The sequence below is a fragment of the Labrus mixtus genome, chromosome 16, assembly GCF_963584025.1.
Source record: "Labrus mixtus chromosome 16, fLabMix1.1, whole genome shotgun sequence".
Taxonomy (NCBI): Eukaryota; Metazoa; Chordata; class Actinopteri; order Labriformes; family Labridae; genus Labrus; species Labrus mixtus.
Window position 1 is genome coordinate 13552070 of NC_083627.1, and position 26159 is coordinate 13578228.

The following is a 26159-nucleotide window of genomic DNA, read 5'->3' on the forward strand; positions in this document are numbered from 1 at the left end:
TGGGAACACCTGGAATCTCCCAGGACGAGCTGGAAAAGGCTGCTGGGAGAGAGACGTCTGGGTCAACTTGATCAGCTTGCTCCCACAGCCACCTGACCCCAGATAAGCTGAAGAAAATGGATGGGTGGATGGATGGATGGAAGGGTGGATGGATGGATGGATGGATAGATGGATGGATGATGGATGGATGGATGATGGATGGAAGGATGGATGGATGGATGATGGATGGATGGGTGGATGATGGATGGATGGGTGGATGGATGGATGGATGGAAGGGTGAATGGATGGATGGAAGGGTGGATGGATGATGGATGGATGGATGGATGGAAGGGTGAATGGATGGATGGAAGGGTGGATGGATGATGGATGGATGGGTGGATGGATGGATGGATGGAAGGGTGAATGGATGGATGGAAGGGTGGATGGATGGATGATGGATGGATGGATGGACGGAGAGAAAGAGCTGAAACCATTAGCCAGAATTGAAAGAAGCCAGACCTCAGAAAGAGTCATTAGGCGAATTAACTACATGCGGTCTGCCTGCACTAGCAGTTATTAAAATATTTCACAACCAAACAGTGTCTGATTTCAAGAAAGTGAAGCTCTGAAACAAATCCTCCATTGACATTTTAGAAAATCTTTATTTCAACATTTTTAGCCTGGGAACAAAGCCAACAGGTTACCTGAATACTCGTGACTATAAAATATCAGATTCAGCACAAAAAACCCATCTTGAAAATGGTGAATATGGCATTGAGAGGTGAAAAAGCACAAAGACTTTTCTGCTGATCAGCACTGTCAACTTTGACTCTAATAAGGAAGTCTTGTATTTTGTCCACTGCTGGTTTTGTTGCTGACCGAGACGATCAAAGCAGTCGTCTGGGGCAAAGGTCCAGGTTTTTGATAATTAAAATATAGTCACAGTTTATCTGTATCTGAGTTTGTCATAAATCCAATGTCTCTACTTTGATGCTGTGAAGTTTACAGGCAGTTAAATTTGAAGACACCCTTTATGGAATATGCTTATTCAGGCACCTGTCCAATAAGGTCATAAATATGTCCAGTTATCAGCTCTTATTGCCTGCCCATCTGTCAGCAGTTTAAAGCTCTTAAAAGGGGGCCTCCCTTTAAGTGTACGCCGACTTTAAGTTAACAATTACCCCCATCAGCATCCCCCTGTGCATCAGGTGAGTGTGAGCAGGTAGAAGGTGTTAAAAGCGTTGTCCTCTGGGGGGCTTTGGAGAATGCAAACACAGAAACGTGAGGTTATCTCCCTCTTTTGGTAAATCAGTTACTCATTTACAGCTCACACCTAGTCCGGAGGTCAGCGCCACGGTTGCAGAAAGTGTTTCACTGTGTATGTGTGGGTGTCGTCTGTCTCCGTGCTGTGCGAGTGTCTGACTGTGGACATGGGTTTTACAAAGCAATCACAGAAGAAGATCCTTGTGAGTATGACTTTTATGTTCTGAATTGACAGTAATGAGGACATGTCAGTAATGAGGACATGCATGCTGTTGCAAAGTAAAAAGGTCCACACCACCAGGTCCCGGGCCTGGTGCATCGTTCAGCTTTTTCAAATCAAGACAAGTTCAGGAGTCTTAAAGATGTGCTTTTCAAATCTGTGCAGAACAGTTAAAGTTTGCAGGAGGCCGAATACTTTGATCATGAGAGAAGTGATCATGAGCGTGTAAGGGACTCCACACCTGGGCGACGTGATGTCAATATACCACACTATGGATTCACATCGGATCAACACGATCTATAACGGATCTCTAAAAGTCTAAAACCATCAGCAGCACTTCAGAGAGCTCTGCATGATTCCTAAAGCAATTATACTAAAACAAGTTACATTACAATATGGTTTCTTATTCCTATTTTTTAACCAATTAGTTTAATGTCAGTAGAAATGTTTGTAAACCCAACATTCAAACTGGGCCCCTCCTCCTGGGTTCATCGCCCCCAGAAGCTCACGCCCCCTGCAGGATGTTACTAATTGTAGCTACACTGCAAGCTAACGCACACTAGCACAAGCTAACCGCCGGTGTTTGTCACCTGCCTGCCGAGGGGATTTGTTGAGCCTGTCTGATTTTGGTTTGTTGAAAAAGACCCTGCAGGCTGAGATGTTGATGATGAAGGACACCCATGATGTCATGGCTGTCTGTGTGAGTCTGTTGATTTGGGCCTTTGAACAGTCAAATATCTCTCTACGGCTGAAGAGAAGCTAAAGTTAAACATCTTTTGTAACCCCGTCCGGTTCAGCAGTGAACTCGCCTCACATTGATGCTGAACTTGACAGCTGTCATGTCTCTCTCCAAAGAGAGAGAGAGAGTGGGGAAGAGGGAGCACGCGAGAGAGTGCAGGCGCGCTATGAGTATGAAGCGCATTAGATGTAGCTGCAGCTCTCACAGCCTGCTAAAATAATGTAGCGGGGAAAACCATTTTTGATATAAATACAAACGCAATATCCCACCCCCTTGAACTCCACTGCCCAGATATCACTTCACTCTGTGGGAAACACTGGAACATTACATTACCTGGATCAGACACAGTGAGCAGAGCACAGAGCGAACATATACAGCAGGACTGACATGCTGTAACTGAACAGGAATTTGAGGGCATGTCCCAGGTAGCTCTGCACAGGTGTGTATGTAATTAAACCTGAATGTTGCTGTTGGCAAACTGTTTGCTTCTCTTCGTTGGCTGACATTTAACATCCAGAACAACAGTCCTAGGTTTATCTGACATTTAAGTTTGTTTGTGTTCACAGATCGGGGTGTTGGCTGCGTCGATTGTGACCCTCATCCTCGGCCTGGGACTCGGTCTTGGACTTGACTTGCAGAAGTGTCGAAGTGAAGGTGCCGACAGAGACACACAAACACAGACACACACACACACACAGACACACACACACACACACACACACACACACACACACACACACACACACACACACACACATACTCACTGACCTGAGGGCAGATGTGGAAAGGAATCTCTCATACAGAGCCTCTTTTGAAATGATGCTGGAAGAGATAATTAAGTTTAGAAATAACTGAAAAACTGAAGTGAGTCAGGAAAGTTTCTGTGCTTAGCAGAAGGTATGATGTGCACCAGACTTAGTTTCTGGTTCTCACTGAGAAAATAGCGGGCACCCATGAGACAGTTTCTCTCTATCCACACAAAGGGTTGCTTAATGGCGTTTTACCTTCTCTATGAGCCGCTGATATCTCAAAGAGTTTCACGTGCACACATACTTTCTCGTGAACCCCTCATAATAAATATGATTGTTTGAAGCCTGAGTGACGTCACCTGTCTGTTCCTGAAGTCCCATCGATTGTGGTCTCCATGCTGGAAATGCTGTCTCACGCTAACTTTCAGTCAACCTAACGACAGACTTATCCGCAATTTCCACATAGTCTTTGCGCGCAGCATTCCACGGGGCTGTTTGCTCCCACTCAGTAAACGCTCCTGTTTACACAGCACGCGTGCCAGCTGTGCTAGCTGCACCATTACCTGAGTTTCCTACAGAGCTGCAGCTGCAGGCTCATTCTGTGTGTATGCTGCACACACACACACACACACACACACACACACAGTAGCGTGTTTTCAATTTGTTTTAAAGGTTAGCTGGAAAAAGGAGTCACAGAGAAGCAGGTATTTCATGTCAGAAGGATCCTGAGCTAGTAGCCAAAATAAAAAAAACTCTACCAGCTCAAGTCCAATGCAACGGTCAAAGGTAAAAGCATACGAGGACTGAAAGATAAAGACTGTTGAATATAGAGTCAAGTTTTTCTTTTATATCAGCACTGATATCAGTCGATTGAGTCAGAAGTCAGAAGTTTGTTTTGTTAGAGTCTGCTTCTCTGTGAGACTTGAGATGAGTTGCCCACACAAAAACCTCAAAAACATCCTGTTGTGAGTGACTCCGTTATGTAGGTGTCTTTGAGTGCATGCATAAGATGGATCGTAAACTCCTGAGAGAAAAACACCAGTCCTCTCTTTCCTCTGGAAATGTTTCTTGCTGTTCAGTCTTTAAACAGTTTATTGCAGTTTTGCTCACACCGTTTCCTGTCACATGCTCGTGTTTATTCTCTCAAAAAGCGTTTTCTCCTGTAGTCGTAAATCATCAGACTCATAACCTGATGTGTCATCATGAGGAGGTGATAGTTGTGTGTCACACGTTTCCTCGAAAAGGTCTCGTGTGATGCCAAGCTGTGAGTCTGACACACAGATGGAGACAGATGTGTTTTTAAATAAAAAATAATAAAATATATATAGGCAAAAACAAACATTAAAAACAGCATCAGCATACTTTCTGTTTTAACCAATCTCAGTTTACAAACACAAAGATCGTCAAAGATGTGCAGACATGAAGATCACCTGTCGTCTAAAACGTCACCTTCATTTTTATGAAGATTAACTCTTTAAAGTAGAGCTGTCAGCATTAACGAGTTAATCTGATTAATCTCATGGTATTTTGTCCCTTCAGGCTCACCGTAGATAGTCGTCCTCACTGTCTCAGTGTAGTAGTCTCAGTGATGTAAAAGAAGGACACTGCTGCATCTTTGAACGTCTCATTTCACTTTAACAAACTCTCAGACAGCTCAGCTGATGAGTCCAAAGTAATATCCACCTTATGACATCACACATTGACCTTTGTTACCGTTCCATTGAGCTGCTTGACCTCATTTTGGGATCCCTAACCACTTCCTGTTTCTGTGCTTAACTTCCTGTCCTAACCTTCACTCTACCAGAAGGGACTTACTTTATTTCAAAATAAAAACACACAGCAAGTAAAGTACTCTCAGCTTAAGACAGGACAAGCATTCAAAATAAAAGCCTCACAAGTTTTATTATTTTTAAAATGCAAAATAATGGAAGTTCACACACGTGATAAAAATGTGATTAATCACGATTAACTACAGAAATGTAGCGATTAATCGCGATTCACATTTGTAATCGTTTGACAGCCCAACTTTAAGGCCTTAAATCATACCAGCTTGTGTTCAGAGAAAAAAATTCATTCAGGTCACTCTCACAATATCTAAACTACTAATATTCTTCACCTTTCTGAAAACACTCTGGAGTTAAAGTTATACTTCTCTCTTATTCTGAACCCACATCACTCACATGCTCATTATCTTTAGGAGAGCTGCAAAATAAAACAGAAAACACAAACAAGTTGTTTTCTCTTTTTTTCATGACCAGTCACCACGCACACGTCCTGCAGGAATCGATGCTATGAGCCGTACGATGGGGACGTCCCCAGCTGCAGATGTGACATGGGCTGTGTCCACACTGACAGCTGCTGCTATGACTACCACGACATCTGCACCGTACCCAGTAAGATTCTCTTTTTCTCGCTTACTTTGTTGTGGAACAATGCTATGGAGCCTCGCAAGGCTCAGGTAAGGAAAATAAAAAGCTGTTTACAAGCACTACAATCTACAAATCTGTGTGTACAATTTATGAAACCGTTCCCATGGATTGGAACTCTGTGCACTCAGATTTGTAAAGTTGGTACAGATTTGCAAAGGGCTTTTTTTTGTTTTCTTACCCGAGTCTTATGGGGCTCCGTATGTTGCACATTTCTTAGGACAAAAGTTCTGATGCTACAATCTGAGTTTCCACCCACAGACATAACGTGCAGTGTAGCAATGCCCTCAGATTTAAGACCAAATATTTCACTTTAACTCAGCTTCCATTGAATCCAAAAGTTATCTTTTTTATTTCCCCACTCTGTTTGTGGTTGGATTGCAGAGAAGTTTCCTCACTCTTGATTTGTTCATTCAGCCCAGCAGTGGGAGTGCACGAGGCTGCGCTGTGGAGAGACGAGGCTAACGCAGAGCAAATGTCACTGCTCCGACGACTGTCTGTCTGCAGGAGACTGCTGCACGAACTACAAACATGTCTGCCACGGTGAGAATGTGAGGCCAGGACGGCACAGATAAGATACCAGAGGAGATAAGATACAGGGGGATTTACAAAGACAACATGAGACAGGACGATTAGAACGTTGATAAAGAAAAGACACATCTACAGCTGTTTGACTGAAAACAACTCTTAATGAGGAATGCTACTATAATATCTGAATGTCACATGGAGGTATTTAGGGGAGGGGGGAATGCATTTGGTGTTTGATTTGTTAGAAATAATTAAAATCTTTGGAAGAGAGATGTTCAAAATGTTTGACTTTAATGTTTAAACTTCCTAATAAATATGTTAACTTTATTATTTATGGTTTAGATCCGAGTCTTAAAGATCTTCTTTATTTTCATGCAGGAGAGATGGAGTGGGTGGAGGACAAGTGTGAGGACCTGTCATCCCCAAAGTGTCCAGCAGGGTGAGAATATCTGTTTATATGACAGAGTGGATGCTCACGCAGGTTGCCATGTGGTGGTCACTGAAGCTTCAGTGACTTTTTCAAAAGTCGACGGAGTTGTAATGAAGTTCTTTGTTTTTAAAGGCTGAAACTGAAGATGTGTTTATTTCCAGTTTATTTCATAGGAATCCAAATGAACGATAAACAGACCCATATGTTGAACTGTCTGCATCTTTTGACCCTTAATCAAGTTAAAGTAAAGCTTCGACAAACTGTTTTCATCATTAATTTCTCCATAATGTAATCTGCACTGAGTCATGATTTCCTCACATCTGTATCCTGTGGCAGCAGCTGCACTCTTCTTCATTCATTTCATTTCCTCTTCTTTATCCATTCTCCTCTGTCCTAGCTTCAAGCAGCAGCCTCTGCTCCTCGTCTCTCTGGACGGACTGCGGGCAGAGTATCTGCAGACGTGGAGCCGCCTGATCCCCGTGCTGGACAAACTGAGTACGTGTCAAACATGCCGTGCCTCTTACACTCGAGTCCTGACGGAGACAAACAGAAACATAAGATCTCTTATCGACCTCTTAATAAAGTATTACTGATTCTGATTCAGCTCCTGGCTGGTTTCAGGACCTTTCAGTGTTAAGTGGAAACATAGAACATACCTCACAGTCATTCATGTAAAGCAGCAACAAAGTCGGCGTGAAGTGTTTCCTCATCGAGCACATCGACCTGCTCTGCTTGGATCCTCAGTCTGCGTTTGGATGCTCAGCGATTCAGACTAAAGGATTCTTTTAGTTCAGGGGATGAGTTTGAGATATTTCACTGCTGAAGAAGCGTCTGATTCACTGCTGAACTTAAAGGCAACAACAAGAGAATCAACAGTTGAAATGTCCTTAAAAAATGTCTCAAATCTTTCATTTAAACGTTTGAGAAGAGTTCAAACTACAGAGCGTTCTGCTTCCATCGCTCGTGTTTCATGCAGCTCTGAGATGACCTTGTAGTTTTCTGTTCTGCAGATTTGTGTTTGACTTTGAGTTGATTTTGTCCGTCAGCTGTGACGTCAGTGATCACATCTTCATGTGTTCTGTGTCTCAGAGAGGTGTGGGGCTTCTGCTCCGTACATGCAGGCTGCCTTTCCAAGCAAGACTTTCCCAAACCACTACACCATTGTGACGGTAAACCACGCACGCACACACACACACACACACACACACACACACGCACACACACAGACATACACACACACACACACACACACACACACGCACACACACAGACATACACACACACACAGACATACACACACACACAGACATGAACATACACACACACACAGACATACACACACACACACACTGCATGTGAAACCATGCAGTATACTTATACTGTTGAAAGAAATCAGTTCTATCAAAACCTCCTCTCCTCTCCTCTCCTCTCCTCTCATCTTGTGTCCTCTCCTCTCCTCTCGTGTTCTCTCCTCTCCTTTCGTATCCTCTTCTCTCCTCCCTCTCCTCTCCTCTCGTGTCCTCTCCTCTTGTGTCCTCTCCTCTTGTGTCTTCTTCTCTCCTCTAATCTCTTCTTGTGTCCTCTGCTCTCGTCTCGTGTCCTCTTCTCTCCTCTACTCTCCTCTTGTATCCTCTTCTCTCCTCCCTCTCCTCTCCTCTCGTGTCCTCTCCTCTTGTGTCCTCTCCTCTTGTGTCTTCTTCTCTCCTCTAATCTCTTCTTGTGTCCTCTGCTCTCGTCTCGTGTCCTCTTCTCTCCTCTACTCTCCTCTTGTATCCTCTTCTCTCCTCTAATCTCTTCTTGTGTCCTCCTCTCTCGTCTCGTGTCCTCTTCTCTCCTCTTGTGTCCTCTCCTCTCCTCTCGTGTCCTCTTCTCTTGTGTCCTCTCCTCTTGTGTCCTCTCCTTTTGTGTCCTCTCCTCTCCTCTCCTTTCCTCTCCTCTCGTGTCCTCTCCTCTCTCTTTCTTTCCTCCTCTCTTCCTTACATGTTTCCTTACTCCTGCTCCTGTCTCCTCTACTGTATCATTATTTCCTTTCTCCTCCACCTTGGCGTGCTTCTTTCCTCCTTCCCTTCCTTTCCTTGTTAATTCTTTCTCGCCTCCTTGCTTCTTCCTCTCCTTTGCTCTCCTCCTTCTTTCCAATTGTTTCCTTTCCTGTCTCGTCCTCCTTGTCCTTCCCTCTCAGGGTCTGTATCCAGAGTCTAACGGTTTGATCGATAACAGCATGTATGACCCCGTGTTTGATGCCAGCTTCAGTCTGTCCAGTCCGGAGAAAGATAACCCTGCCTGGTACTATGGGCAGCCTGTGAGTCCTTGATCATGTACCTTTAAAGATTCATATCATAAATGTGGCGAGGACCAGACCCTCTGGTGACCATGAGTGTTAATGCTACAAGAGCAGAATGTGAGTGTGCTGGGTCTCAGTGAGGATCATCCAGCGTTCTTGTCGTTGCAGATTTGGCACACAGCAAAGTACCAGGGGCTGAAGTCCGGGACTTTCTTTTGGCCCGGGTCAGATGTCAAAATCAACGGAAGCTACCCCAACATCTACCAACCTTACGACGGGTGAGGTGTCCGTTAAAAGTCAAATATAAGAGTTTAAGTTTCACGTTGTGCTGAAGTTACTCCCTTTATGATCTGCAATATCATTGGATGGTTGAAAAGAGCTGATGGTCTGAAAACGTCGCAGAAAAAGGCGGAGCTCTCGGAAAAGTGGCCAAACATGCACACCTGAGTCAGAGGACATTTTTCCTCTTTTGTAAATCAGACTTTTAGCATGAAAAACAAAAGAAATCATGTCTTGACACGTCTGTTGACCACCATGTTTACTCCTGCCGTCTCCGTCTCTGTGTAGCAAAGTGCCATTTGAAGAGCGAGTTTTCACCGTGCTCCAGTGGCTGCAGCTGCCTGAAGAACAAAGGTTGGTCGTCCCTGGAACAAATATATGATTATTTAGCATCTGTAAAAAACAGTGCTGTGCTAAACAGAGACTTGAACTTTCTTTTCCTCCAGACCAGATTTCTACACGTTGTATCTGGAGGAGCCGGATAAATCTGGACACAGCTACGGTCCAGTGAGTGGAGGGGTAAGTTCACCTGAATCGCCCAACGAGTGAACGACAGGAGGAGTACCAAAAGATAACAAAGCAGAGAAAGTGTGACCAGAACTCTTCTCCTTGTTGTTTTCATAAATCCGTCTGAAGAGAGACAAAGATGAGCTCAGTCTAACCTAGTTCATGAAATCACACCAGCTCTCCTCATCATCACCACCATCATCATCATTATCACCATCATCGTCATCATCATCATCATCATTACCATCATCACCATCATCATCACCACCATGATCATCACCATCATCATCACCATCATCATCATCATCACCACCACCATCATCACCCTCACCATCATCACCATCATCACCATCATCATCACCATTATCAACATCATCATCACCATCACCATCATCATAACCATCATCATCACCATTATCAACATCATCATCACCATTATCAACATCAACATCACCATTATCAACATCATCATCATCATCACCCTCATCATCACCATTATCAACATCATCATCACCATCACCATCATCATAACCATCATCATCATCATCATCATCATCACCATTGTAATCATCATCATCATTATCAACATCAACATCATCATCACCATCATCACCATCATCAACACCATAATAACCATCATCATCACCGTCACCACCATCATCCCCATCATCATCATCACCATCATCATCATAATCACCATCATCATCATCATCATCATCACCATCATCATAACCATCATAACCATCATCACCACCATCATCACCACCATCATCACCATCATCATCATCACCACCATCATCACCATCATCATAACCATCATCATCATCACCACCATCATCACCACCATCATCACCATCATCATCATCACCACCATCATAACCATCATCACCATCATCATCATCATCATCATCACCATGATCATCACCACCATCATCACCATCATCATCATCACCACCATCATCATCACCATTATCACCGTCACCATCATCATCATCACCATTATAAACATCATCATCACCATTATAAACATCATCATCACCACCATCATCACCATCATCAACATCATCATCATCATCACCACCATCATCATCACCATCATCATCATCATCATCATCACCATCATCATCACCATCATCATCATCATCACCATCATCATCATCATCACCATCATCACCATTATCAACATCAACATCACCATCATCACCATCACCATCATCAACACCATAATAACCATCATCATCACCGTCACCACCATCATCCCCATCATCATCCCCATCATCATCACCATCATCATCATCATCATCATCACCATGATCATCACCACCATCATCATCATCATCATCATCATCACCATCATCATCATCATCACCATCACCATCATCATCATCATCACCATCATCACCATTATCAACATCAACATCACCATCATCACCATCACCATCATCAACACCATAATAACCATCATCATCACCATCACCACCATCATCCCCATCATCATCACCACCATCATCACCATTATCAACATCATCATCATCATCACCACCATCATCATCACCATCATCATCATCATCATCATCATCACCATCATCATCACCATCATCATCATCATCACCATCATCATCATCATCACCATCATCACCATTATCAACATCAACATCACCATCATCACCATCACCATCATCAACACCATAATAACCATCATCATCACCGTCACCACCATCATCCCCATCATCATCACCATCATCATCATCATCACCATGATCATCACCACCATCATCACCATCATCATCATCACCACCATCATCATCACCATTATCACCGTCATCATCATCATCATCACCATTATAAACATCATCATCACCATTATAAACATCATCATCACCACCATCATCACCATCATCATCATCACCACCATCATCACCATTATCAACATCATCATCATCATCACCATCATCATCATCACCACCATCATCACCATTATCAACATCACCGTCATCACCATCACCATCATCAACACCATAATAACCATCATCATCACCGTCACCACCATCATCCCCATCATCATCACCATCATCATCATCATCATCATCATCATCACCATGATCATCACCACCATCATCACCATCATCATAACCATCACAATCATCATCACCATTATCAACATCAACATCATCATCACCATCATCATCACCATCATCATCATCACCATTATCAACATCATCATCACCATCATCATAACCATCATCATCATCATCATCATCATCACCATCATAATCATCATCACCATTATCAACATCAACATCATCATCACCATCATCATAACCATCATCATCATCATCATCATCATCACCATCATCATCATCATCACCATTATCAACATCATCATCACCATAACCATCATCATCATCATCATAATCATCATCACCATTATCAACATCAACATCACCATCATCACCATCATCACCATCACCATCATCAACACCATCATCACCATCATCATTACCGTCACCACCATTATCACCGTCACCACCATCATCCCCATTTATCATCATCATCACCATTATCAACATCATCATCACCATCATCATCACCATCATCATCATCATCATCATCATCATCATCACCATCATAATCATCATCACCATTATCAACATCAACATCATCATCATCACCATCACCATCACCACCATTATCACCATCATCATCATCATCATCATCATCACCATCATCATCATCATCATCATCATCACCATCATCGTCCTTGTCATGTTAGACCCATTAGCCTCCATGTTTATCACAAATGAACATGGAGACGGTTCTTAAAGGTTTGACTGAAAAAGTCTGAAGTCCCCTGAGCGGCTACTAAAGAAAGACCTCCAAAAGATTTAAAGGTGGAGTCAGTAGAAATGTTAGTAAACACACCATTCAAACTGAGCCCCTCCTCCTCAGCTCATCACCCCCAGATGCCCTGGCCCCTGCAGGAAGTAGTGTGTATGTTTACTGCTTGTACCTACACTACAAGCTAACCGTCGGTGTTTGTCCCCTGCCTGTCCAACAGGAAGCAGACCAACTCCACGTTCACGGGTAAAAGCCAACACAAGGTTCACCCTCGTTTTAGAACGAGTTTTATCCGCTTGGTGTTTCTCCTCAACCAGAACAAACCAGAACAAACTGAAACAGTAAAATCCAGTCAGAGGACAGGGTCTCTGCAGACACAGTCACCACCACACATGTACGGAGGCCTAGAAGGGAAGACGGAGCAACTTTACTTTAGGAGAAGTCTGTATTTTATTTGAAGGAGGAAGCTGCTGACTCTACCTTTAACTGAATCATGAATACAACTGTTAACATCAGCTGGCGATAAGAGCAGCTCGTCTGAGGTGAAACTGATCTCGTCTCCTCTGCAGCCTGATGACCTGCACAGATAAATACACTGAACCGTCTCCTCTGGAGATGTCGGGTTATAAACAGACCTTTCTCTGTTGACGTGACTCTGACGTGCTGCAAAGATTCTTTCACTCTAACTTCTTTTTGTTTGTATATATGGCTGGGAGGCCACGTTCTTCTGTAATTAAAAAAACATGCAGATACCAAACCTCAACCCTCATTGGAGTGTTTAAGATAATGTTTGAAGTTTAACCAAACATGACGACATTGTCGGGAAATCTTTGCTGCGTTCAGGGACAATCTGACAAAGATGAATTCATCTTGGTAAGCTGTGAGGGCAATAGAACCCTGAGGGAGGCAGCCCCCCTCCCATAAGGCACACCGATGTTTTATCACACATCTATCAGTACATTTAAGTACTTTTCTTCTCCTCTAGAGGACGGACCTGACAAAGCTTGTCTTTTAACTTTTTACTAATCTCCATGATGTCGTTATTTCAGTCAACTTCAGACTCGTTAATGAGAGTAATACACAAAAACATCAGTTTATGTTTCAGGGTCAGACCTCTGACGTGATCCAGAGTGAAGCCTCTGTGTGACTTACTATTAACGGTTAAATGGAGACTCACGCGAAACTGATGAATGGGCGCTCCTCTAAAGAACAAAGCAACGACTGGTCTTATTTTACAGAGGTGCGTGGAGGATCTGATCACACGGTCACTTCTCAGATTGCTGATTGGACTGTAAACAAAGCAGCGCTCACATGTGAAAGTCTTTTATCACTAACTGCTGGATTCAGGGGAACTACAGAGCAGTCTGCGATAAAAACAACGTCAGTTGTGTTGAACTTAATCAGCGTTTCATCTGAGAGGAGGTTAGTCAACGAGACGCTCTGCAGTTACCCATAAACCACTCACCACAGACATCTTCAACGCTAAGTGGAAGCTGGTGGTTCTTGATTATCGAGAAACGGTCTAAACAAAAAGAGAACAAAGATCGATTATGAAACTCACATTTGCAAAACACTGTGATTTTTAGTTGTTGACCTTTTGTTACAGCTTGTTCTTACAAAGCGTGACGGAAACCTCAGACCCCAGGGAGGCACTGGAACTGAACAATATGTCAACAATTTATTTCACTAAATATCCAAATTTACTGACAGATCCACGTCATCATAATCATTCAAACAGATGGTTTTATTTAGGCTATAACCGTGCATGTAGTGAGCCGTTTCCGATAAGTCACTTTCATTATGATATAAACAAAGAAAAACAAAAAATAAAAGTCTGCCCCATACATATTGCATTAGCGCTGTCTCGCCTTCATTATCCCGGACAGACTTCAGAGGACCGGACTTGTACACTAATGTAATCACTGATGTAGAGTTAAACATTAGACTAACAAAGACCATAGAGCCTCCAGTTTTCATTAATATCTTTCAATATCGTGCGTTTATCATCAAGTGTGGTTTTTAGTTTTAAAGGTCCCATATTATGCTTTTTCTGGTTTTATATGCCCTTTAGTGTGTTTTCCAAGTGTCCTGTGCATGTTTAGGCACATCTATGTGCAAAAATTCAAAGTCCGCGGAAACGCGGCTTCTCCTACGTCCTCCCGTTAGCTATAGCATTAGCTGCATGTAACGCTTTGTCAGTGCGGCGTCATTGTCAGTGTGAGATCACTGATCTAAGCCCATTGGCTCGTTGTGGCAAGCCCTGCAGCTCATGTTGAAATTTCCGAGAAGCGTGCTGAGCAACTGACCAATAACGACAGAGCGGATCGGCAGACCAATCAGAGCAGACTTGGCCCACGTGGGGTCTAACAGTGTGGGCTCAACAGAGTGCAGCTGACGGACTCAGAGCGTAGGGGGAGCAAGGAGGAGCAGTGCATGAAAACAGACACTTTTTTCGAACTTTAGCTATTGTGAACGTACAAAAGTAGGTACATAGATTAAATATACAAACCCCAAAAAGGGCATAATATGGGCTCTCATAAAGATGACTGCGTCAAGACGCACAGAGCGCACAGAGACACGGCGGTGGCTACACACATTTCGCCTTCTCGTTACTCAGCATGTCTTCATAAGACAGGGTGAATGCAGCAGCGACGTGGTGTCATTCTCTGATTTTTGTTAACTTTGTGATCCTCCTGCTGCAGTAAACTATCAATATGTCCACTTAATTCACAAACTCCTCCGTTTCTGGGTCAGAAAGTTTTGTTTCTTCGTCTAAACTTTCATTTTCATTCACGAGCTGCTTTGCATTGACCGTTTATGGTTGTTTGTGGGTGTGTAGAGGGCGGAACATGGGACTAATCTACGTGCGCACATTTCCAGGTGGATCGTGATTTATAAAGGGAACATTGGGTCATCTAGGGTCATAGTTCAGACACTGACCCGAGCTACAGCCCCAACTAGTGCCGGGAGGCTAGGCTGCACAACATTTGACAGGCTTTGGTGCCTTTGACAAAGTGTGAAAGCAAACCGAACCAAATGAAAGACGTAACAATGCTGAAACTTTAGCGCTGAATCTCACCAAGTGCACCGGACTTCATCTGTGAAAGAGACCTAAAAGCTCAAAATCTCAAGCTCTGCTTTGGCGCTCCGTCACCATCAGGGCCATCGAGTGATAGCACATTCGACTTAAAGGATCCAGAGTTGAAACTCTGATTGTCTCTACAGGCTAAGGGAGCTTGATGAAACATTAAATGTTCTTGTTTCTTTCCTGCAGCTGATTGAAGCCATCCAGGGCGTGGACCAGATCATCGGGCAGCTCATGAACGGCCTCAAACAGATCGGCCTTCACCGCTGTCTCAACATAATCGTTGTGGCAGATCATGGTAACGATGATTCATTTGATTAATTTCTATGAGTAAACCTGGTCATTTTAAGGAATGAATCTCACAGACATCATGGATTGAACAATGTGGTGTGAGTGTTGAGGAAGGAATGCTTCTGTTTTTATCAAGCCTGAGCAATATCGAGGTGCGGATATGGTGCAAGAAACTGACAAAAACCAGCTGGCATGTTTTGATGTACTTATCAATATTGTTTCAAAACGTTTTTCTGAATCAGCTTTGTTGATTTCAACATGGCTGCTGGCTGAGTCAGTGTTAAGAGTTGAGCAACTACAGCCTCAAAAAAAAACGTCCAAAAATCAATGTATGTCATTCTCTGCTCTGGACACACAACCTGCAAGTTTGAAGCATTTGAAAAGAAAGCCATAAGCACGAACATTGGGCCTCATTCACTGATATAATGTATTATTATTACTCTGCTAATAATCAAAGTGCATATGCAAAACGGATTCATGACACGTGCACATGTTTTTTTGTCCTCACCCCCTCACCACCTTCGTGGTCAGAAGCATTCTAAATTGGACATCTGATTGGTGTATCAAGACGAGAGATTTGGTGATTCACCTGTATGGATTTCAAAATCTCTGCGAATGGATATTTTCCGTTTGTTGAAACCATGAGCATCCTGCAGACAAATCCATCCAGTCGTGTCCTGGAAATGTAAAAACTCGTAAACAGAAAGTGTGTGTGTGTGTGTGTGTGTGTGTGTGTGTGTGTGTGTGCATGCATGTGTGTGTGTGTGTGTGTGTGTGTGTGTGTGTGTGTGTGTGTGTGTGTGTGTGTGTGCGCGTGCATGTGCATGTGTGCGTCACAGGTATGGAGGACACAAGCTGCGACAGGAAGGAGGTGCTGCAGGAGCTGGTGGGAGACACCAGGAGCTACTGGGTCACTGAGGGACCGTTTGGACGGATCAGAGCCAAAAACAACGACACAGAGTGTGAGTATTCCTCGGTTAACTTCCTGATTTACAGCCGCCATTTGCCTCCCACGTCATGGTCAGGATGGGAAATGTAGTTCTAAAGACATGTTTCAGGTTTAAAGTTGTAAGAGAGTCAGGAATCTGAAGAATGACCTCAACTCTTTCGATCACAAACTGTCTCTGGATGGTTTCCCTTTCATCCGTCTCCTTCTATTTAAAGGGGACATATTATGAAAAATCCAGTTTTACAGTGTTTTTGAACATATATTTGGGTAACCTGACTGTCTACCGACCCACAAAATATGAAATAAACCCATCCAGTCCTTTGTTTGTGGTCTGCATAAGTCTTACAACACAGAGAGAAATGCTCCGTTTCAAATGTGCTCTCCTTCACAGTCTTATAACTTTAAAACTTCAGCGTGTCATCGACCTTCAGACGGAGGATTAACAGAATATCAGTCAGCACGGCACATCCTGCCTCTCTTTATGGCAAGGGATTTTCTGCCCTGTCAGCGCCAACCTCGAAGACCGAACTCTCATCATTTGAAACTTAAGATGTGACTTTTTATTTGTGCACACAGACTTATTTCTATAGCACAACTTTAAAACCATTGTTTTTCTAAAGGTGCGTCATAAAAAGAGAAATGAAAGGTCCAATCAGTGAGACGTGTAGTGAGTGAAATGATAAAGTGACCTTACTATATGCTCAGACATTAAAGAAACATGCTATGTTGAAGTGCTGGCTTCTCTGACAACAATGCAGCAGCCAGTATGTCCTCCTTCTAACTTTAGATTATGGTCCTGAATGCTCTGGATTTGTTTGGACCAGAGAAGGTAGGCGCTTTTAAGACACCACCACACGGACGTTTCGGTTTGCCAGACATGAGACCAGTTATCAGGTCAAACCAACAGGTGTTGCAGCGATGGAAGCGGGCAAGAGAAGTGGTTCAGATAGAAGTGATTGTACCCGACCTAAAAAGCCTCTGCATGTTTCTAATGAGCTCCACGAGCAGAAACGTGCTCAAACTAGGATCAATATTGGAGATGATTTTGAAAAATGGAGAGAGGTTAGAACACAGAAAGGTTTACAGACCAATGCAGAGCTGGCTAAATACTGAAGTACCCATTTTAAACACTAGGTGTCAGAGTTACATATTGCTCCTTCACACTATTTAGGTTATCTTCCGGCACTAGCGAACATTTAGTGTTTTTATGACATAGATTTTGACCTCTGCTTTTCTTCTTCCACAGTGGACTCGGCTGGACTCGTTGCAAACATGACGGTAAGTACGCAATGACACATAAACACATGTTTATTAAAGCAGATACGGGACAGCTATCATTTATTAGATGAGATGATTTTAAATGAAAGTTAAAACTGACTAATTGTGTGTGTGTGTGTGTGTGTGTGTGTGTGTGTGTGTGTGTGTGTGTGTGTGTGTGTGTGTGTGTGTGTGTGTCTCAGTGTAAGAAGCCAGATCAAAAGATCAAACCGTACCTGAAGGCCGACCTCCCAAAGCGGCTCCACTTCGCTAACAGCCGGCGCATCGAAGACGTGAACGTCCTGGTGGAACCGAAGTGGCTGTTTGAGAGGTTGGTCCTCTTCTTCCTTCAGTTTGTCGAACTTTGATCTCTTTGTCTCTTAATGACGTAAAGGTTTTCACACCTCAACGGTTCTTACATTTTCTTAGTCCGGTTTGGATGTTGGAAGTTTGACCTCCTGTTCTCCTGTTTTATTCATTGACCACTGAGGCCTAGTCCACATGTAGGTGGCCATTTTTAAAAACAGAGGTTTTCCAGCTCCGTCCACACACGCTCAGTTCTCAACAACAACATCCACATGAAAACACAAAACGCCGGTCAGAGTGTTGTATGAAGCAGCAGTGACCTCCGTCGTCCAATCAGGCGTCTCTGCTCGTCAACATAGTGGGAGAGTAACTGTGTGTATGTGTGAGCATGTAAAAAGTCCAGTTAGCATCGTTTGCACCAGCGCTAGTTTGGTTACGTCTGCCATCGCACTAATCTCATGTAAACAAAAGGGACAGCGTCGCACGGTGACGTCACACGGAGGAGAAACCGGCGCACAGCGTGACGTTACAAGAACAGAACTCTGTTTTCCCTCGTCTACGCAGAAACACCTTAAACAGAGTTTCTGAACATCTTCACCCTGGAAGGAGTTTTACTGAAGGAGAGTTTTCAGTTACCTAAAACGGCGTTTGTGTACGAAAGGTCAAAACGTTCAGAAAAAGATACGTGTTCTTTAAAAAGTGCATGCTCAGCAGTAAATCTTTGTGCTTTAACAAATCTTCCTGTCTTTTCTCCACAGATATCCAGGCTCTGTGACCTTCTGCTCTGGTGGCGCTCACGGCTACGACAACGATGCTGAGAGCATGCAGGTGAGAACAGAGGATCCTGTAGTGTAGCAGTAACGTCTCTGATAGTTCTCCACTGCTGCCGAGCATTTTGCTTTGTTTCAGTGAGGTTTTAAACTTTATGGGTAAATTAAATCGTCTGAACGTCTTTCCGCCCTCTCTTCCTGCAGGCCATGTTTGTCAGCCATGGACCAAAGTTTCACTCTGAAACAGAAATCGAGCCGTTTTCCAACATCGAGCTTTACAACCTGATGTGTGGTGAGTCGCCGGATGTTTCTACACACTAACAGAAAGTTTCCAGACTGTTGAGAATTGTTCTGGCTGACGTCCAATCAGAGCACAGGACATTCTGTACTGATTTAATCTCAAAGTCGTCCTGCAGAGACCTGAGGCTGCTGAACACACCATCATGAACAGTTTGTCTCCGTTCTTTATCGTCCTTGTTTAGTCAGCAGGAAATCAGCGTGAACAGGCTGCAGACACCGCAATGATGGAGAGGACTATATGATGGCCCGGATCCGAGTACGCTTGACCCCAGAGTCCGGTTCATTTGATCAGTATGAACACAAACGTACCGTACTCGGGTACTGTGCCAGAGTCCGCTTGAAGAGTTGGTCTCGGGCATGATTCATGTGTACTCGAGTTTGGTCCATGGGAGATGTGAACGCAACCGTGCTTAAACCGTGCTCAAACAAGGAAGTGGACCGCTATATGATGTGATTCTAAACGGGTCCTGCCGCTTCAAAAAACGTTGTATCCGTGCAGCACGGGCTGTTTCATTCTCTGAGCTGAACGGTATCTGTGGACGCAGGAAGAGTCTTGTTGTTGGCGTCTCAGAAATGACAAAAACATCCACAGCTAGCAGGATGGACTCAGGCCATGAGTGGTTGCCATGGTTACTTCTACTTCATTCTGCTTCTTGGAAGCAAACTAGTTGCATACTGCCCCCTGCTGTATCGGACTGTGTACAAACACAAGTGTGTGGGTGGTAATCAGAACTTCACTTTCTTTTTCTTTCTTGCAGACCTGCTGCAGATCTCGCCCGTTGAAAACAATGGGACCCACGGAAGTATGAACCACATCCTGAGGCAGCCTTACTTCAAGCCAGCGCCCCCTACAGAGAAGAGCGGGCCGGCTCAGTGTCTGTTGGTTAGCCTCCATCCTGCAGACGACCTGGGGTGCTCCTGTCCTGCCCTGGTGAGTATTTTTAACTCGTACTTAGTAACAGAAAAACGCCCATCGTCCTCCATGTTTGTTTTTTCTGTTTTTGTTGATAGCATGTTTTTCTCGTCTTTCTTCAGAGTGGAAATTCGATCAACAGCCGTCTGAATCTGACAGCAGAGGAAGGTGAGGAGCTGTCGTTCAATTTCACAGCTGAACGCACTCTACGCACACGCTGATTTGTATAGCAAACACTCCACTGATAGGACAACAGTTCATGGTCCGAAGATCTGACAATGTCCCCACAGCGTTTGTTTGTCATGAGTTAAGATGCCTTTGAATCTGATCCACTTCTGTGTCTCAGTGTCGGCGGCAGAGAAGAAGCACACGCCGTTTGGCCGTCCTCGGCTGCTGCAGCCTGAGCAGAGTTACTGCGTCCTCCACCACGAAGGATTCATCAGCGCCTACAGCCACAAAACGCTGATGCCTCTGTGGAGCTCCTTCACCATCGACAAGCCGGTACGTAGCGGAATCAAGTCGAATGTTTTATAGACACGAGTATTGGGGTAGCTGGTTGTCATGGTAACAGGCTTTAATGTCTTGGTATAAAGATTTTGTGAAATGTTTGAACTGAGACATTGCCTTCTGGAACCAGAGCCGCTGAAAAGTGGGCGGTCACTGTTAAACCATCCAGATGTTCTTCCTCATCCTGTAGGCCTTCGCAGCGTCATCTGTATGTGGTTTCGTATGCAGATCAAATTATGTCATAGGAGGGGAGCCAAGTGAAGGACCGGTACTGGACTGGACCGTTTTGGTGAAGAGGGAGCTGAGTCGGAAGGCAAAGCTCTCCATTCACCCCTCACCTTTGGTCATCAGCTTTGGGTGGAGAATGAGCTCATTAGAAAAAGAAATGGGATAGGTTGAGGGTGTGGATGGGGATGCAGTCACCGCTAAAGTATGAGGCCTGGAGGTCATGGTGAGGTTGGAGGTGGCAGGCAGATTCATATCAAACATCATCAACTGAGGCTAAACGAGCGGTTACTCTGCCTTTATAATACTTAGTGCATCCAGTCACATCTCCGGGTTGTCATCGAGACCGTGAAGTGTATCATGGTTGTCACGTCGATGGGCCCATTGTCATGCAAACCTGATAAATGTTTTGTCATTTGATTCCACAGCTCTCTGACGCCGTGTGGGACCTCGTTGGTTTTGAATGTTCAGGTTTCTTTGACAGAAAGTAGTTCCCCTGAAAACAGATCACAAGCTGGCTCCCGTTAATGCGAAGAGCTCGGGACGTCACGCCATGAATGACTTTCACAGGAAACTCACAGACTTTTTTTTCCCTTCTCGTAGACAAACTTGGAACCATCCCCGGTGACGTCAGACTGTTTGAGGGCTGATGTGAGGATCACAGCGTCCCAGAGTCCCAGCTGTCTTCAGTATCACGCAGCGGTAAACGTGACCCACGCCTTCCTGTACCCACCCGGTTAGTACACACAGACACTCACACCCTCTCTTCTGCTGAATCTCTGCCATCCGTTCTCCTCCTGTTACCAATCTGAGCTCATCTGTCTTCAAGTAAATATGTGAAAGTATCACTTCCTCCCTCCGTGTTTCTAACGCGCCTATTCTTACGGATAACCAGTTTAACTGTTTAACTTGGTGGTTAACTGGTTAATTACTGTTCAGAAGAACACGCTCACTCCCATGTTCTGCATGTTCTTGGAGTCAGGGAGGACGCAGAAGGGCCAAAAGAAAAAGAAAAAAACCCAGAGTCCAGAGTCTCCTTGATGTTTACCAACAGTACCAGCTGCAACAGAAGTTATTTATTTTGCAAGAAAATATTTTCCACGACATGTGTGCTTCAGACGTTTATGCATCTCGTTTCAAGTGAGGCGTCTGCTTTGATTCCTTTTCTATTTCTCCAAAATCAAACTGACTTTCTTGACTGGATACAATCTTCATTTTTACGATGTAAGCCGAAAGTAGTTCAGTCAGAGGAGACTTCATTAAGAGGAAACAATTGTTTATTTAAAGGTGGAGTCAGGAGAAATGTTTGTAAACATTTAAACTAAGCCCCTCCTCCTGGGCCCCAGAAGCCCCGCCCACTCACTGCAGGACATAGTGTGTACGTTTACCGCTAAGTCACGTTTACTGCTAAGTCACGTTTATTACTAAGTCACGTTTACTGCTAAATCACGTTTATTACTAAGTCACGTTTACTGCTAAATCACGTTTATTACTAAGTCACGTTTACTGCTAAGTCACGTTTTTTACTAAGTCACGTTTACTGCTAAATCACGTTTACTGCTAAGTCACGTTTACTGCTAAGTCACGTCTCCTGTTGTGTTTCTACAGTCCTGAACGCCACAGCGGACGAGCAGTTTGATGCTCTGCTGATGAGTAACGTGGTCCCGATGTACCCCGAGTTTAAGAGTAAGTGGCGTGTTCATACGGCGTCCCGCTCACGTTCCCTCCTTTCATCTGCTGCTTGTTCTCTCTTCTTCCAGAGATCTGGGACTTCTTTCACAGCGCTCTGCTAAAGAAATACGCCTCTCTCTACAACGGCCTCAATGTGGTGACCGGTCCTGTTTTTGATTTCAACTATGACGGACAGTTCGACGCTCCAGAGCAGATTCAGAAGTGAGTCCTTGTCAAACTTCTCGCTCCTTTTCTTGACACCAGGTGTTTTAAAACGTCACGGTCTCTGTGACTTTCATGATTGATCGTGATAAAAAGACTTCCACAACCATAACAACGATGAAGCCTCGCTGCACTATGACAGCTAACAGGATACACTGATGCTCCTCAAGTTGATCAGAATCAGCTGGAGAGTCCAGGTTTGTTTGAACTTTAAATGACCTTTTCTGATGTTTTTTTTTCCTCCAGTTCCAGTTTCATGTCTGGTACCAACATCTCCATCCCCACGCATTACTTCACGGTGTTGACCAGCTGCAAAGACTCGGCCGTGCCCGTGTCCGCCTGCGTTGGCGAGCTGCAGACCGTATCCTTCATACTTCCTCACAGACCTGATAACTCAGAAAGCTGTAAGGTAAGAGCTAAGCGAGCTGGGCTTCACATTTGAATGACGCCACCGTGTTGAGTCAGACGTACTCCTTTTAAAGTTTAACAATCCTCCCACTGACTGCCTTGTAGACTCTGATGTGAACATGGAAACTCTTTGTGAGACGCTCAATGTCCTTCATGCCGACTGGTTTTAAACAAAGCCTCCTTTTTATTTCTGTTTCTGTCAAGTCCTGAGCTCATTCATATTGACTGGAGGAGTAAAGACAGATCAAAGTGATACTAAATCAGAAGAGCAGAATCCTTAAAGCCAGACACTGGTGACTCTTGTCTCAGTAAACTCTTAGAAGTCTGTGTAAAGTGACTTCACTTGCATTTACACTGAAGCCTTTTACTTTAAGTAAGTTATGGATGTCAAGCTTAAGAGGCCAGAAACCAAAGGTCAGTGGGCGATAAAATCAATTCAGTTTGTTTCCTTAGAAGCGTGAAAGTGGAACATAAACTCGTTGCAGCATGAAGTGTTTTTAACGCTCCCAGAAGGTTGTAAAAATACTGGAATCATATAAACAAGACGACAGCAGTGAGTGGGGATGCAATATGAAGTGCAAAGAAATGATTTCAGTGGAGAGGAGGGAAGAGAACACGAGTGTCCTGAGTTTATGTGATGGAGATATCTGAGGCCTCGTCCACACGTAGGTAGAAAGCGCGTTTTGACCTTTCGTATGGAAATGGTGTTTGAGGTCACTGAAGTAAAACTCCCTCCAGGATGAAGGGAAACAATAACACAAACTGACGTAACCAAACTAGCGCTGGTGCTAATGTTGCTAATTCAACTTTTTACAAGCTCACACACACACACAGTTACTCTCCCACTATGTTGACGAGCAGAGACGCCTGATTGGACGATGGAGGTCACTGCTGCTTCATACAACACTGACCACACAAACCTCACCACCAACTTCAGCAGTTTTAGACGAGACCCGGTCAGACTTTGAACGTGTTGCATGTGTAGGAAATCGTTGTTGATTTGGCGTGCCCATGACAGCCGTAGCAGTGCATTTTGCATTTTTGCGTGGACAGGATAAATGAATACCCGCCTACGTGTGGACTAGGCCTCAGTAACATTTAAAAACTCTGTGTAGGAATATAGTCTTATGTGCATCGCTTGATAATAAAAAAGTCGAGGCGCCAACGCGATCCACGAACATATCTCTTTTTATTTTGCATGGACAGAGCGCGGAGGCAGAGTCTGCTTGGGTTGAAGATCTCATGTGGTTCCATCAATCACGAGTCAGAGACGTCGAGTGGATTGCCGGATTGGACTTCTATCAGGACAGCAGTCGACCAATCGCAGAGCTGCTGAGGATGAAGACCCGCCCCACAGCTGCCATTCAAAGGAAACAATGAAACCGTAACGGTGGGGGGAGGGAGTCACCTCGTCAACACTGGACTCTGATCCGCACTGACTTTATTTATTGACTTTCTAATCGACAGTTAATTTTCACCTCGTGCTTTTGAATCATGTCTCATGAACAGTTTCCTGTTAGCGTCTTATTTTGAATCTGTACATAAAGATCATTGTTTCGCAGCGAGCCTGACGAGACCAGGTGATGTATACAGGTGTAAACCTTTGTGACGCTGCAGGTCAATATCTCTGACTGTGAACTGTGACTGTGAACAGTTTTTAATGATCATGTTTGGATAAATATCTGATTTATATTTTATAGGCTGTATATTTTACACAAATAAATTGAGTTTCTTCTTTTAAGAAATGTCTCTGAATACTTTCAAAGTGTACTTACCATAGCTCTGATGAGCACAAGTAGGGGTCATGAAGCACTTTACTATTAATACCTATTTAAAAGATGGCTGCTTGGGGTGCCAACGGTTAATGCACACCAACAAGAACCCTGCACCGACACTCAACTACACCTACAAGAAACCTCCACCAACGCCCAACTACACCTACAAGAACCTTGCACCAACACTCAACAACACCCAAAATAACCCTGCACCTACACTCAACATCACCTACAAGAACCCTGCACCAACACTCAACTACACCTACAAGAACCCTGCACCTACACTCAACATCACCTACAAGAACCCTGCACCAACACTCAACTACACCTACAAGAACCCTGCACCAACACTCAATTACACCTACAAGAACCCTGCACCAACACTCAACTACACCTACAAGAACCCTGCACCAACACTCAACTACACCTACAAGAACCCTGCACCAACACTCAACTACACCGACAAGAACCCTCCACTGACACTCGACGACACCGCAAAAGAACCCTGCACTGACAACCAACTACACCCACAAGAACCCTCCACTGATACTCAACTACACCTGCAAGAACCCTGCACCGACACTCAACTACACCGCCAAGAACCCTGCACCAACACCGTCCCATCAATTGCTGATTGGTCTAACCATATTCGTGATAAGGAATCCAACATGGTGACAAACCTAAGTGGAAAAGGAAGTTAAAGAAGAGAACAGAACGGTGACTGATTTCATATAAGCTTTGAGAACCAATCACGTGTAACAATCTTTACCGTCTGTTTATCTGACTTAGTGTTCGAGCTCTTTTAAACTCTGAACAAGTCTCTTCCTTTGGTGCTCTCTTGCATGCTTTCCCAGCATGCATTTCACGCGTCTCCAGACTCTAGACCCAGAGGTTAGAGAGTGTCACAGTAAGTAGGAACCTTTTTAAATGTTTGTTTTTAAGTTTACTTTAGAGCAAGCCTTTTTTCTGCTATGACCATTATTCAACAGCACAGATTGGTCAGACAATAATACCTGCAGTTGATTGGATGAATTCTACATGTTGATCTTGATGTCTGAGATTGAAAAGAGATGTCCACGAGCAGTAACATGACATGACGCAATAACGTGACGGTTAACGTCTGGGCCCCTGAAAGGCAGCGTGAACGGGCCCTCTGCAGATCGGTGCTGTTTTTTTAATGATTGTATCGTTTTAAAACGTAGTATTGAAAAGCATGGAGCACATTTTGAAAGCTTTAATGA

The 26159-nt window shown here is 44.0% G+C and overlaps 1 protein-coding gene across 1 annotated transcript; it reads left to right on the plus strand.

Moving 5' to 3' along the window:
- Window positions 1–1175: 1175 nt before the first annotated feature.
- On the plus strand, window positions 1176–24888 carry LOC132991392 (ectonucleotide pyrophosphatase/phosphodiesterase family member 3). Its single transcript, XM_061060161.1, has 25 exons — window positions 1176–1445; window positions 2768–2855; window positions 5209–5343; window positions 5794–5919; window positions 6283–6343; window positions 6732–6829; window positions 7424–7503; window positions 8514–8633; window positions 8784–8893; window positions 9183–9248; window positions 9341–9413; window positions 15514–15622; window positions 16455–16577; window positions 17811–17842; window positions 18025–18152; window positions 18886–18955; window positions 19102–19189; window positions 19956–20128; window positions 20233–20278; window positions 20457–20611; window positions 21446–21578; window positions 22451–22528; window positions 22603–22735; window positions 22988–23144; window positions 24350–24888. Exons 1-25 carry the CDS (start codon window positions 1410–1412, stop codon window positions 24521–24523), a joined length of 2592 nt encoding a protein of 863 aa, XP_060916144.1. The 5' UTR covers window positions 1176–1409; the 3' UTR covers window positions 24524–24888.
- The last annotated feature ends 1271 nt before the right edge of the window (window positions 24889–26159 follow it).